The 15,500-nt window shown below is 42.9% G+C and overlaps 1 protein-coding gene across 1 annotated transcript in view; it reads right to left on the bottom strand.

Annotated features, from left to right (window-relative positions):
* Nucleotides 1-1,736: 1,736 nt before the first annotated feature.
* The window catches only part of Peak1 (pseudopodium enriched atypical kinase 1), a 300,160-nt gene continuing 286,396 nt past the window's right edge, over nt 1,737-15,500 (bottom strand). Inside the window, exon 10 of the mRNA XM_077799587.1 lies at nt 1,737-8,469. Within this exon, the coding sequence (XP_077655713.1) occupies nt 7,306-8,469 (1,164 nt within the window). The 3' untranslated portion in view covers nt 1,737-7,305. The remainder of the gene's footprint in view (nt 8,470-15,500) is intronic.

The raw sequence follows: 15,500 nt of genomic DNA, 5'->3' as shown, positions 1-15,500 counted from the left end.
GGCTTGTAATCCCAGCAGCTCCTGAAGCCAAGACAGGAGGATCGATCTCAAGTTCAAGGCCAGCCTCAGCAACTTAGTGATGCCCTAAGCAACTTAGTGAGACCCTGTCTCAAAATTAAAAACAAAAAGGGCTGGGGATGTGGCTCAGTGGTAAAGTACCCCTGGGTTACATATCAAGTACCAAAAACAGCTTAACAAACAATTAAAAAAAGAAAAAAACAACAACAAAGCAAAAAGAATGCTTGTTGGGTTGAAAGCGGTCACTGCAGGCATGTAATGCCAAAGGCCATGCAGGTGTCAGTGCTCAGTCATGAGTCAGGAGGGCAGTGGTGCTGGAGGGGAGAGGACTTCTCTCCAGACTCTCTTCCCTTAAGACAAAGCGGTCTCACTGAAGAACAGGAGCTCAGGTTTCCTCTGGTCTGTTTTATCTCCCCTGGAGTCTGGCTAAGCCAACCCCAAACCGGTCCCACCATGCCCTGGCCCACATCCTTTTAGGGCCCTGGGGTGGCACTCATGAGGTAGCCACCCAACCTAGTGAAGACCACCCAATCCACCTCGTCAGCTCCTTACCCCCAGAAACCTGCATGTTGTGCGGGCCATCCCCTAGGCTCTTCTCCACCAGCAGGAAGGGCCCATGTCCCCAGGCTTGTCTGGTTGGTTTTGTTGGTGACCCTTTCTCCTAGGCCCCGGGCAACACAATTTTTAGGTCCACACCAGTATGCGTTTTGCTCAATAACACAAAACTTGAGCCTGGCAGTTACTCTTCTGGAATATGTCTTAAAAACAATGTCTGGAGGGGCTGGGGTTGTGGCTCAATGGTAGAGCGCTCGCCTAATGTCTGTGAGATGCTGAGTTCGATTCTCAGCACCACATTAAAAAAAAAATATGTATTCCACTGCAACTAAAAAAAAAAAAATTGAAAAAAAAACAAAAAACAATGTCTGCAAATTTCAGAGTGCTTGCTTGCCAGTGAAGAATAGCAGGAAACAGTGGGTTGGAGGCAGCGTCCATTGTAGGTTAGAACAGTGTTCTAAATTTAAAGTGTGCACACTTGCACTTTCATCCATGCTAATAATGTGACAGCTGTTGCTACCACTGCTGATGGCTGGCTCTTCCTGCTTAAGCCAGGTGGCCTCCTCTCTCTACTCTGCAGTTTCCACCAATTAGCTTGTCTGCCTTTGTGAGGAACAGGCGTGTGACCGCGCACCTTACAGAACAGGTCAAAGGCGTGGGTGAATTCTGTAGATGATGCGTACAGGCCCTGCCCCTGCTCATATGATCTGCACAGCTCTGTGATTTCCACTGGGAGAGTCAGCCAGATCTGGTGGTTAACCAAGCCTCTCACATGCAGCACAAACCCAGGAGGCCTACAGGTGACTGGTCAGCAGGGGGCAACCTCACACAGCAAACCTTTAGTCTTCTGAGGGCTGAGGGAAGCAGAAAGCCTCCACTTCCTCTCTGAAGCCCAGTTTTCTCAGATTGGAGAGGGACTGAAGAGAAAATGCAGTCCATGTCAGAGGAGGGGAAGAGGCTCCAGAGGACAGAGGGCACGATGACTACTAGCTACCATTTCCTGTTTTAAGGACATGTGTCCATCCTGGGGGCAAGACAACAATGTGTGCAATCAAACCGTCACTAGCATGTCTGTGTGGCAGAGTTAAAAGACAAGTGCTCAAAGACTGGCTTTTAATGTATATTAAAATGAATTTATTTACACAGTAACATGATGCCACAGAGTACACAGCAAAGTACCACAGCAAACCAAAGGTCGGCGCCTGGCCAAGGGGACCTGTTATGATTAATACAACTCTAAAATATGAAAGTAGGAAGATTAAGCTCTACAAAAAGAAACAAGATTTTCAAATATAGAGTGTGGGCAATGCCATGGAGAATTAAAGGGAGATTGGAATGAGGACCGGCATGATTCAAATCAGTGAGATGGATGATACCTTGCTTCTGCCTTCATCTCATGCCAAAATGCCCTGCACATCAACAGAAAATCCCAGCCCGGTGTATTCACACACAATCCTCTAGAGAACTGGTAGGGAAGGGATAACCAGGTAGTATCTGAGCAGGCTTCCTGGTGCAGTGTGGTTTCACCTTTCAGCAACACAACCCTGAAGCCACAGGGCTGGTCCAACATTCAAGTTATCCAGAGTGCGCACACACGCTCGCACACACTAACGGCAAAGGGGATTTTCTGTACTACAATAATATTCATAGCAAAATATATAGCTCTGTAGTTCTGCTAGGTTAAAAAATTTTCTGATTTCTTTTGATTCCCTGAAACTTCCTTGATTAAAAAAATCCATGGGGGCGGGTGGGATGGATGAGGTGAGCAGGAAGGGACTAGGAGGCTCTCAGCGCGGAAGGGTGGGAGGGCTGTTGGAATGCAGGCCCCTGCGGCCCACCTAGGCGGGCAAAGCTTCCAGCAGTGGCTGATGCAACATCTATTCTAATTTCAAACAGCTGCAGAGAGGGAGTGTGTAACAGCTGTATAGCACCTTGTACAGTCTGGGCACTTATAAATACTAAATGATGGTGATGCTGAATGGTAAACACCTCTGCAGGAAGGTTTATAAAAAATGGTACAATATGTTAAGAAATTTCTCAAGAGTTCTTAAACCTATTGAAACTATACTCTCTTTAAACAAACAAACAACCCCCCCAAACCCCTAAACTTCAGCTCTCAGCATTATATGAAGTTCCCACACTGAGGTCTGGACAACAGCCACAGCCGTGCTACAGGGCTGAAAGAACTTCTCCCTAGATACCAGGGACTTCACTGTCTGCTCCAGGATTCTACCATCTTCATCATCATCTTCTTCTGATATACAAAATGGACTGCTTAAAAAAAATAGGTGCTTTTTAAAGGATGGATTTATCAGCTGAATACCCTAACATGGAATGTGTGTGAATTTCCCTCCCCTGGCATCTGTCACACCTCAGCCTCCTCATTGGAGAAGCATTGAGATAAAAAAGCTTGATTTCTTTGGTATAATCTGTCTAGGATCTTGTATTGCGCCTCTTCTGACTTCCCCAGGGCATCATTTTTGGTCCGTGGAGTCCCCACCTGCGGTGTTGCTGTGAGCACGGACAGCTGGACTTCAGTGCACTCTCCAGTAAGAGCAGCTCTTGGGTTTGTCTCAGCACAGAGCTTTGGGCCTTTGAGTATATGAGCTCCAACGAGGTAAATCCAATAACCAGTTTTGCAGGTAGCCATTCTGTTCACTGATTCGACCGGGCAGAATCTTCAATCCTTATCCACTAGTGAGGGGATGAAAAGCAATGCCAGTGTTGGCCCAGGGAGTCAAGTTCCGCTTGTCCCCTCTCCAAGTATGTTCATGCTTATACATCTAAATCACTGGAAATACAGTGTGGGATCCTAAATCCATCCAAATTTCTAGGACTAGTCTGTATTTTTTTTTCCAGATTACTGCTGATAAAGGGCAGGGGAGAATCCTAATTGCATGTTACCGGCAAAATTAAATGTCAGGTTACTTCCCAGTTCCAAAGTAGTTACAGCTCAACTTTGGAGAGCAGGGTGATAAATATTATCAAAAATATTTATGATAATGTTGGGCCCTACTGTTTAGTGGGCCCCAAAGGTCTCTCATGAATTTTATAATATTAGAGAATTTAAAATACAATTTTTGGTAGTTCCCAGAAATATCATTAACATTCCTTAGGTTGAGACTTCTTGGCTTTGAGATTTCTGTGTTCACAGATGTATTTATTGCGTTTGGAAGTAGACGGGCCTAATCTGGCAATGGAGATGCTCTGACTCTAAACCCTGGTGTGTTTCTTTTCCGTCCATCAACATCAGTAGTTAGGTAGGAGGGATGTTTGTGCCCCTCCATTCACCCAGTCCACCTTCTGAGGGCAAATCCCGAAACTCACTGCTATGCTGCTGGCCTCCAGTCCTAACTCAGCCTTAGGGTTGGTGGACCTCATTTGTGATTCTCATATTGTTGATCTACAGGTCATAACTGCTCTTTTTCTCATCCTGCTGTCATTCTTCCTGATTAGCTTCTGTGCTTCACATTAGTGTGCACATATCAAAAGGACTCTCCTCCATGGGCACAGTCCTCACTCTTTCTGTGGAACACCCTGTACCCTCTTCCTTTCAAGACAAGGTTACCACTCCAGCAAGGCACTCTGAGATACATTCATTCTTGCTCTTGGTTGCTCTAGCCACTGGCCTCTCTCTCTAGCACCCAAATGTGTCAGAGATTGTTCATGCTCATGTGGCTTAAGAAAAAATTCCAATGTGGGCTTAATTGTTCAAACTCTCAACATATACAGAAGGATCTATACTAAAGACTTCAACAGAAAAGAAAAAGATTTCCAATCAATTTTGAAGACAATAACTTGATGTTACTTGAGAAAACTTAAAGTGCTATACTAGTCACAATCCAAAAGTCATATATATATATATAATATATATTATGTTATATAATATGTAATATATTATATATATATTAAATGTGTGTGTGTAGTTGGTTCTACAGAGGGTAGGATTTCTTTTCAGTGGATGAATTAATTAAAAGTTCCTACCACAATTAAAATGGAAATGTAAAATATTTATGATAATGTTAGAATGACTGAATTTAATTATTTCAGAAAAATATTCTGAGGACCATCTGCTGTACAGCTTACCTAGAAATGCAGTTCTTTTCTCTATTCTGTTCTGACCTGTAACACCCTCTTTCCCTCCCCCTCACATTCTTTGGCCATCACCCAGAGAAAATTAATGTAGCCACCTGTCTCTGGGAAGCCTGAGGCCCTTCTCTGACTAGCTGGCATTCCTCTTTTGCCCTTCACAAACATGGATGTAGAAATAGTACTAACTATGTGCAGTATGAAGAGGTGCTCAGTCACCAGTGCTCTAAGACCGTGGTAGTGAGGTGTCCGTGCTTGTTCTACTGTGGAATGAAAGAGAAGGCTGATCACAGTCATAACAGAGTGGTGGTGGTGGGGGAAGATACCCAGAGACAGAACAAACAGAGGGACCAGGGAACATTCTGCATTAAATATGTAACCTCATTAAATAGTCAACATTCAAATTTACATGGGCAAGGCACCAGGAGAGTGACATTGAGAAAGTATGTCTCAATTTGCAAACTGTTGCGGGGCGGGGGGGGGGGCGGGTTGCAGGAATGTGCTGGCTGACATGGGCAGTGGTCTGTGCTGCCAGTTCAGTGCATAATTAGGCAAGGAGTTATGTGCACATGGGCTATGCTAAGAGGAACCAAACACCAGCCTGCCAGGCAAGGTGCAGCCATGCTACAGGACACTGAGGGAGTGGATTGCTGGCCTGCAGCGGCATGCCCACTCCATAGACATTCCTAGGCAAGACTCTTCTGTGGGCCCACCAGCCTCTTTCCTGGGAGTCCTGTACTACTGGCTGGGAGGACAAGGACATCCTCATGTGGAGCCTCACATGTCATTCTCTTAAAAAAAAAAAAAGCACAATAAAATACATTCTTCTCCTTTCTTGATCCTCTTTGACACAGGTGAATCACTTGAAAGGCTATTACAAATGTTTAAAGTTTAGCAATTTCCAAGGCCACTAATATGCCATCTAAGTAATACTGCACAATCAGTCTCGGCTTTAAGAAAACTCTGTGCTGGTGGATAAGGGCCCCAGGCTTCCTTGCCACCTAGGTGCAGAGAACACTACTATCAACCCTGACGCACAGGCTGGCCTGTCTTCTATTTCCAGTATGTGTGTGCACATACATAGAAGCACACACTTGTACACACACTCATGCCATTCGAGTGACTCTTGGGATTTCAAGGTTGAAGTAAACAAATACTCACAGTTCTGTATACAACAAGCACACACACGCACACACACTCAGGTGAAAGGAACACTTGTCTTAGCGCAAATATGTCTGAGGGAAGAAGGGGAAGGTTTCTGTAGATCTCGCTTCAGGTGAGGTTGCAACATAGACAATGTAATATACAGCTAAAAAATAGATACAAAGATTGCACATACATCCACGGGAGAGGAGCACAGCGGGCAGTGAGCCCAGCTGCTATCAGCCACAGCCTCAGCAGTCAGCCTTCATGTGAGCTGTCCTCCAGAGCCATTTGAGAGTCCTAGGAGCAATGTGCCACTTACACCAGAAGGAGGTCTCTCTGGTAGGGTCAGCATCTCATCAGTGGCCTTCTCCCTGTCCCCTACCTCTGGCTATCCAAGTAGCCAGTTTCACAGTGCCATCTAAGCAGATCTTAGAGCTAAGCTGACAGCCGTTTCATTCAGGGCTGTTGTCTATAGCATTTGGTCGACTAGTTAACACTGGCTACTGATAGAAGGAAGCTGGCCAATTACTGCTCGGGGGAAAACTCTGATCAGACACTGCCAGCCCTGGCTGCCAACGCTGACAGCTCTGACAGTAATCAAAGAATAGTACTTTAAACTCTGTTCCCTGGTGGCCCCTAGAGAATTGCACATGCAAGAAAATCATCTCCTCATGTCCTGCCAGCTATTTATAAGCTCTGAACTGTGCTCCACCCTGCTGAGGCACTGGTGACACCACCTTGGGTCAGCCCTGTAATGGGCTGCAAGTGGCTGATAAACACCAACTTCATCGACAAGTGGGGACTGAGCAGAGGTGAAGGAGAACCAGGCACTGGCAGCAGAGGGGAGGCTATTAGAGCTGTCCTCCGTGCAGTGCACACACTTATTGATAATAGAAATGAAAATGGGTCTGTGACCTAAAGTGTAGGGATTGCTCTTTTTCTTTCTACTGTCTGCTGGAACAAAGATATAGTCTCTGGTAACCAAAACTGGACTCATGCTAAGGATGCAAGTCTGCCTGGCAAAGGCTCAGTTATTGATAACCTAAAGGAAGAAGGAGTCTGTTGTGAGATTTACGGGATGATGGCAGAGGTTGGTTACATCTGACTATTGCTAGTAAGAATAAATACTTGTTTATAGAAAGACAGGTGATCTTCAGAATTATGGAGGAGCTGGCCACAGTTCATTGAGTTCACACCACAGGAGTTGTCCCTTCAAAGAGGTGCATTTTCATTTTTTACCTGCATTTGGGGGACTACTAGGATGAAAGATGTTCCAAGGGAAGGAAACTGCATGTTTGCGCAGTTGAATTTTGCAAAGTGAAAACAGACCCCGCTTGTCACTTGATCTGGAGTTGTGATAGCCTTCTGATAGACCCATCTGTTTATGGACAGGAATGGAAGGTTTGTCTCTCTGTTTTCTTTGAACTGTATAATGGGGCAGCACAGGGGGAATCATGAAGAACACGGAAATGTAGTAAAAGCAGCATCCAGGCCACATTAACGGTGTTGCAGGATTTTCACAATACAACTGAGGGAGTCTGTAGTGGCAAAGGCCAGATACTGAGCACAAAGCCAGTCCTCAAGGCTGATCCCTGCCTCCCTATCCAGGGCCTTCTCAGCAAACTTAATCATCAGCAGCGTTCGCTTGATGTCCAGCCAGTTTTGGAGCAGGGTGTTCTTCTGTGCTAGGCTTGGAGAGGCAGTGAATGTCTGGAAGAGATCTTCGCGGGGGCCCCAGAGCAGACACTGGAGGATGCCTTTGGCGTCGGAAATGAGGATGCGTTCAGAAGGGTTGGGATTCAGGAGGCAGCTGGCCAGCTGCTGCAGGCCCCGGGAGTAGGGGGAGCGGAGAGGGATTCGAGGCAGGTCTGCGTGGGTGTACTCCCTCTCCTTCAGCTCTGGGTTCTCATCAAAGGGGTTGGGCAGGTGCAGCATCTCATAGATGAGGATGCCTGTCTGGAACTCATCACACTTTTTATACTGGGTGGCTGTTATAATCTCGGGGGCAAGGCGGGACTGGTCCCGGAGGATCTCAGGGTCCACCAGATGGCTCTTCTGCTTGGCCTGAGAGAAGTTGCTCACAATAAGCCTCATGGGACAAGATGAGGTGGGGCTGGGCTCTGCAGGTCCAAGGCTCTGGGTGGCTCCGCCAGGCTGGTGGTGGACAAGCAGTAGGTTCTCTAGGCGTAGGTCGCAGTGAGTGACATGGTAGGGCTTGAGGTGCTCAAGGCCAGAGCACAGCTGTAAGAGCAGCAGACACACTTGCCTCTCATACAAGTCAGGGCTTTTCCCATGATGGGCCAGAGAATCTCTCACAAAATCGGCCACAGTGAGATGGGGAACCTCTCTGGTGATGACCACAACATGGCTTCTCTGCTTCCTGTTTGTGACTCCCTGGCTGTCTTTCTGAGATGACTCTGTTTCAGAGCAGGCCTCTGTTTTTTTTCCATTAGTTTCTCCCTTCGCTTCTTCTTCGCTGTCTTCCAATTCATCCTCTGCCTTTTCAGGGGCATCAGGATCCTCCCAGGGAAGCAGACGATTGGGGACTTCAGCAAGGAAATGACCACAGTCCTGCTGGATGTTAAAATGAACAGCCAGACTCTGCCGGACAGCCAAGCTATGATAATACTGCTGAGATTCTTTAGCTTTGCTCTTACAGATCTGAAAAAAGAAAGCAAGCAAGATAATATGAGACCCACACTTTCACAACCAGACTTACGATGTACTGAAAAGGATTAACTTGGAAGGTTTAACTTGGTTAGGAACAAACAGTGAAGTCTTCAGAAAAGGTCTTAGAAGTTCCATGCTGAGTGACAGTAATAATGATAGTAACACTTTCTCATGGCCATCTACACACAAGACTGTGCTTTGCACTCTATGTACTATTTCTAGTCTTCACACTGACCCCTCAAAGTAGGCGGAGGGTCTGTTTCCTGATGCTGGGAAAACTGGATAATCACATGCAGAAGAATGAAACTAGACCCCTATTTCTCATCGTTACAAAAATCAACTTAAGATGGATAAAAGACTTAAATGTAAGGCCTGAAACTACTAGAAGAAAACACAGGGAAAATTCTTCAGGATTTTGAAAGGGGCAACAATATTTTGGAGAGATCCCCCAAAGCATAGGCAACTAAAGCAACAACAGACAAATGGGATTATTTTAAACTAAAACACTTTCATACAGCAAAGGAAAAACAACAGTGAAGAGACAACCTACAGAATAGGAGATAATATTTGCAAACGATGTATCTGACAAGTGGCAAATATCCAGACTGTATAAGGAATGCAACAACTTAAGAGCAAAAATAAATAAAAATAAAACTTAAAAATAAACAACAACAAAAAACTCCACCAAGTAATCAAATTTAATAATGGGCAATCGACGTAAATAGGCATTTCTCAAAAGAAGATATATAAATGGCCAATAGGTATATGAAAAAATATTCAACATCACTAATCATTAGGGAAAGGCAAATCAAACCATAATATCACCTCACTGCAGTTAGAATGAATGACTATCAAAAAGACAAAAGATAGAGAGAGAAGATGGGAGGGGAGGGGAGAGGGGATAGTAGAGGATAGGAAAGGTAGCAGAATACAACAGTTACTAATATGGCATTATGTAAAAATGTGGATGTATAACCAATGTGATTCTGTAATCTGTATTTGGGGTAAAAATGGGAGTTCATAACCCACTTGAATCTAATGTATGAAATATGATATGTCAAGAGCTTTGTAATGTTTTGAACAACAAAACAAAACAAAACAAAACAAAACAAAAAGACAAAAGATAAGTGCTGGTGAGAATATGGAAAAAAGAGAACCCATCTGTTGCTGGGAATGTAAATGAGTACAACCATTATGGAAAACAGTATGAAGTGTCATCAAATAATTAAAAGTAGAACCATCACATAATTTAGCAACCCCATTCCAGGGTATGCATCCAATAGGTATACAGACAAATGAGATTATTTTAAATTAAAACACTTCCACACAGCAAAGGAAAAACAACAGTGAAGAGACAACCTACAGAATGGGAGAAAAATGAAATCAACAATGTTAAAGGAACATCTGTATTTCCATGTCCACTGTAGCACTATTACAATAGCCAAGGAATGGAAACTTAAGTGTCCACCAACTGATGAATGAAAAGAAAATGTGGTGTAAATACATAGAAAAGAACAAAACTCTGTCATTTGTGACAACTTGGATGGAGCTGAGATCATCATTTAAGTGAAACAAGCCAGGCACAGAAAGACAACTGTATGATCTCACTCATATGTGGAATCTAAAAAGATTGATCTCACATAAGTTGAGAGAACAGTGGTTACCAGAAGCTAGGGAGAGTAGAGTAGAGGGAGGGAGGCATGGAGAAAAGTGGTCAAAGGGTCTTTCCAACAGCCCAGGTTTACCTACTTTACAGCCCAGATTTACCTACAGCCCAGTGGTTTACCTACTTTCCATAGTGGTTTACAGCTCAGATTTACAAAGCAGGCCAAACATGGCTCTTAATGTAGGCCAGGATACCTTATTTCATAATCCATCATCCTTTATGTTAATTTTTTATTGGTTAAGAGTGTGACATACTGTTGGCCCTGTAAGCCAGGCTCTCTTAACTTTTCAGTCACTGTCATGGTCACAACTCTGGCACTCACAGTTCATTGGCAGGGTAGGGGTAAAGAGTCATATGTCTGACCTTGTCAGAACAAAACCAACTTTCAACAGTAGGATTCTGAGTTTTATACTTTCTCTAAACAGGTCTCATTTAATGCCCAATATTCAGGCAGAAGAGCTTTGAAAAAGAACTTTATCAAGTGGTTATGGATCAAGGCAGTTTTGGGATCAAAAACATCAGCCAAGAGTCCCATATACTGTAACAAGTATTTTTAGTCTCAAAGGCTAGAAAAGCAAAAAGTAAGTAAAATCACCAGCCAAATGGATTTATCCCCATGAGATAAAGAGGCTGATTGTGGAAGACAGTCTCTCATGCCAGTGCATAGGCTATCATAGCCTGGTCAGGGGTCCCCTTATGACCCTGCTCACAGTGTATGCTGTGTTCTTCCTCCTCAGCAGGACACCGCCACATTTCAGATACCAAAGCCTCCCAGCAATAAGCACTCTCCATAGTGTGGACACTGCCTGTTTCTAAGAGTAATTCAGAAAAGGAGCAAATTTTTTAAAAAAGGATTTTCTACTTATTTTTACTTAAAAAGAAAAATGTACATTTTCTTAGGATGATGCCGATGGGTCCCCAGTTCTGAGAAGCAGCATGCTCTGATTTCCATTCAAATAGATGTTAAAAAGAAAAGAAAGGGAAGTGAGTCTCAGGGGACAAGGGCATCTCCTTCTCATTTACTGGACTCATTATACTTAAGACTTGCTATCACTGAATAGTGCTATGGAAATAAGAAGTATGTACGTATCTATCTGCCTGATGAGTTTGAAAAATGCTTTACATGAAGCATTTCTTTCTTTCTTTTTTCTTTTTTTTTAAAAAAGCAAACTTCTGATCTTGAAATGGATGTCCCCAGGGGAGTTCAAGTTCAATCATATATCTTTCAGAAAATACTATCTTTAGAAAGCTCTCAAAGTCTTAGCACATGCAGTGTAATATATAATCCTATATGTTCATGAATCACATGAATTCTTTTTATAATGTACTGTTGGCAATATTTCATGTTTATGTGTCACCAGGTATTTAAAAATTCTATACTAGCCATAATTTAGTTGTATAGGAGTTGGATCTGGCACATGGCGCCATTAACCTCTTGGCCAGTTTAAATAATTTACTCAATATCACATTGCCTGCTAGACTGAAAGTTCAAGGGTTCCAACTCCTCAGTCTTTGAAAAGTCTATCAAATACCACTGAGTTAAGCTGAATGACACTGAAAGTTAAACTTCAGCTATTGTGTTGTAGAAAGGACACTCATCAAGGACTTAGGTGGCCAGGGATATAGCCCTGCCACTAGCTGTGTAACCTTGGACATATTCACTTTGCTTCTCTGGGTCTCAGTCTTCTAAATAAGGGAAACAATATAAAAAATACTAAAACTTACCTCACAGGGCAGTTGTGAAGATTACATAGGATCAAGTGTGTAGAAAACATCTGCTTACTATAAGTTGTACAAATTTAACACTTATAATGACAACTGGCAAATGTTAAAAGTGATGATATAATTTTAAAAGAGAACAAGAGTCCTGAGAGTCACTTGCCATAGCAGGGGGTTTGATAAAGGGCAGCCAATGAGCAACTGTTAAAGGTCAACACATCTGTGCCAGGGTCAGCCCTAACAAGTTCAAACCAGCAAATGTTCTAGTCCAAAATAGGTCAACCTCAGATTAAGAGAATGAATGGTTTGATCAAGTGTATAGTTTTTATTATGCCAAGTCACACTGAAGAGAACTCATGACCTGGTAATTTAACATTAGAAGCAGAGAAGATATTCTGATTGTGATATTCTAATTTTATTAGATACACACGGACACAGACACACATGTTTTTATAAGGTCCTCCAGCGCTCTAGGTATAGATAAGAACATGGACACTACAACCAGAATTTATGTTCAGCTTCACCGATCAACTTGAGATAAAGGATCAAAGTGATTTACGAAGAAGAAATGATAAATTGTTCCACCATGTTGGATGCTCTGAAGGAAAATGGTCTGTCTAGATAGCCAACCTGAGTAGGCGGCACTTTCTTATCTCTTCATTTTTACAATACACAGACAGGTTGAAGAATAATGGGTGGCTCTAGTTTAAGGGCAAAAGAAAATGGGACAAGACTGGAGTGTAAAAGAGAGGAAAATACTCGGGCTTTTAATTGGTTCATAACCACGAAACCAGTTATAACCCAAACACAGACCTATGGAGATTTCCATAATAGCATTTCACACAATGAGTATCTCATAAATCTTTATTATGGAGCCTGCAATGATGTTAATTTAGGTAGGAGAATTATATTATTCTATGCATCACATAGTAGCCATTTTTCAAATATTAATAACTTGACTCCTTTAGTTTAGCAAAAAAAAAAAAAAAACCCCAAAAAACCCCAAAACTCAAAATGACCTGACTTCAGATGATAAATTTCTAGTCCAAAAGTTATTTCAGAAAACAAGCCACTCTTTCCAGAATAAATGGACAGGGTTCTTATTGCCAGTTTTTTTTTTTTTTCCTTTTCTTACCCTATATTTTCTCTACCAGGGATCAAAGTAACTTCTCTTGGCTTCTCATTTTCATTTATCTTTCTTGAAAGGAATTCACATTCTTTCCTTAGAAAGGGTGGATGGATTGAACCAGAGAAATCTCAAGAAAGAGACCACTTTCCACACAGAATGATTTCCACAGGACTCCTAGGCTGTCTCCCCAGTTGGGTTTTTTTTTTTTTTTTTGCCGGGGGTGGCGGGGTAACTGGGGATTGAACTCAGGGGCATTCAACCACTGAGCCACATCCCCATCCCTATATTGTATTTTAATTTAGAGACAGGTTCTCACTGAGCTGCTTAGTGCCTCATTCATTGCTGAAGCTGGCTTTGAACCTGTGATCCTCCTATCTCAGTCTCCTGAGCTGCTGGGATTACAGGCATGTGCCACTGTGCCTGGCTTGCTCCACTTTTAAAAAAGGAATAAAATGGTCTCATATCTTCATGTAAGAATCTCTTTTCTCCTCCTTCTCCTTCTTCTTCTCCTTCCTCCTCCTCTTCTTCCTCTTTTTCTTCGTGTGTGTGTGTGTGTGTGTGTGTGTGTGTGTGTGTGAGTTGCTGGGGCTTGAATCCAGGATCTCATGCATGCTAGGCAAGTGTTCTGCCACTAAGCTTTACCCCCAGCTCAAGGTTCCCTTTTCTAATGGAAGAAAAATCACCTTCTATTTAACTATGTGTGGAAAAACCTACTTAAAATGCTGCGTGTTTTGGCAGATTCTGTCCCTTTCTACATTCTTTGAAAGGGAAGAAAAACACTATGAGAGCCTCAGCCACAGAGACACTAGAGGGAGCTGCAGTATCAACATCCAGGCCTCATTTACTTGTAAACCGTGCATGGAAACAAAACTAGGCTCTGGTGAAGGGCAAACCTTCTTGTAAAATACACACAGGTCTCCTTCTGGAAAAATGTTGGTTCTAAGAAGGTGATGATGGTAAATTCATGCAAAGGGTACACTGCACAAGAAGAGCATGAATAGGACAAGAAGCTCATCCTGGGCATGGTGACCTCACTGCTGGAGCCACTCTTCAGAGGAGTCAGAGGAACATCAAAAGGAACAGTTAGCAGTTGGTAGGTACATCTCTCCCCCCATGTGAATAATGTACTGTTGCAAAAATGGGGGCTCAAGGAGAAACTGGGCACTTGTTTGCATTAATAAAGATCAGTGAGGACACAGAAGAGAAAGGAGAAATACTGGTTCCTACCAAGTGAGTGTTCACAAGTTCTGACTGCTCCTCAGTACTTCTACCTGTAAGGCACAGCATCCTGAAGCAATCTGATAAGATTGCCAAACACAGGGAAGGGGGCTCTTTAACTACAGACGATCATTTGTTGGGCAATGGAAAAACAAAACAGAATGAAAAACCATGTTTCCAAAATCAGAGCCAAATTAGTCTCTTCTGCGACCTTCTTAGATCCAGGTCAAAGCACATGACACACAAGCCTGATCTTAGCAGGGAAATGGAGCTTGATGATGGTTCCTTATACCCAGCCTAAAAAGTTTAATTTCAAACATGCATTTCAGCCCAGGGGACTATTTTCTATGTTGCTCATGGCAACTGTTCTGCATGCCTTTGAGGCAAATTTGCCATTTTCAAGCATTTATGTTTGTAATAAGAACCTCAACTTAGCTAACTTTTTTAAAGACTCTGTAAAGCTGTTATAAGCAGCAGGGAAAGAAAAGACAGGATATGGTCTAATACTTCTGACCTTCCATCTCTAATTTACCCCATCACTTGCCTCAACTACCACAAAAGCTTTTCAATGGGTCTCCCTTCCTCTCATGTGATTCTTCTCAAATGTACCTTCCACGTGTTATCACTTGCCTATTTAAACTTCTTTCCATTATTTTCACAGGATAAAGCTCCTGGCCTCACATTCAGTCTCAGCCTTACTTCCCATCTCCTTTCCACTTGCATTTAACATACTAAACTGTCCGCAGCCAGCCCCTCACTCCTTCTCCTTCTCTTCACCTGAGAGATTCATCGGATTCCTAGTTTTTCATTTACACTCTTCTCAGGTGTTATTTCTGTTAGAGAAAATGCTAAACCATAGAGCCCCTTACTTCTAATCTCTATTATTACAGTTAGCACACTGTTATCTTAAGAGCAGACACTTGTATCTTTAGGTTCTAACACAGGACAAGGCACATGGTGCATGTTCAATATGCCTATACAAAATACTAAGAAAAGGATGCATCTAGTCCAGTGTGGCCATGTGGTTTATTTACTCAGAGCGGCTAGATTACATGAAAAGTTTTTATGAAACAGATGGAAGTTGGCAAGGTAATAGGGCAGGGGCAATGGCAGACAATCTGAATAACAGACACTCACTCATAAACGACCTGACTATACAACTGAGTAAAACTCAATCAATGAAGGCTGTCTGCAGAGTCCAGGCTGCCCTAGAGGTTCACTGAGTTTGCACTGTACAAAAACTAAACAAAACGACATGACTCTTCATCATTCCATTCAATTTTCTCTCCT

This window comes from Urocitellus parryii, chromosome 6 (genome assembly GCF_045843805.1).
Source record: "Urocitellus parryii isolate mUroPar1 chromosome 6, mUroPar1.hap1, whole genome shotgun sequence".
In the NCBI taxonomy this organism is placed as follows: domain Eukaryota; kingdom Metazoa; phylum Chordata; class Mammalia; order Rodentia; family Sciuridae; genus Urocitellus; species Urocitellus parryii.
This window is presented reverse-complemented; position numbering and strand designations above follow the sequence as displayed.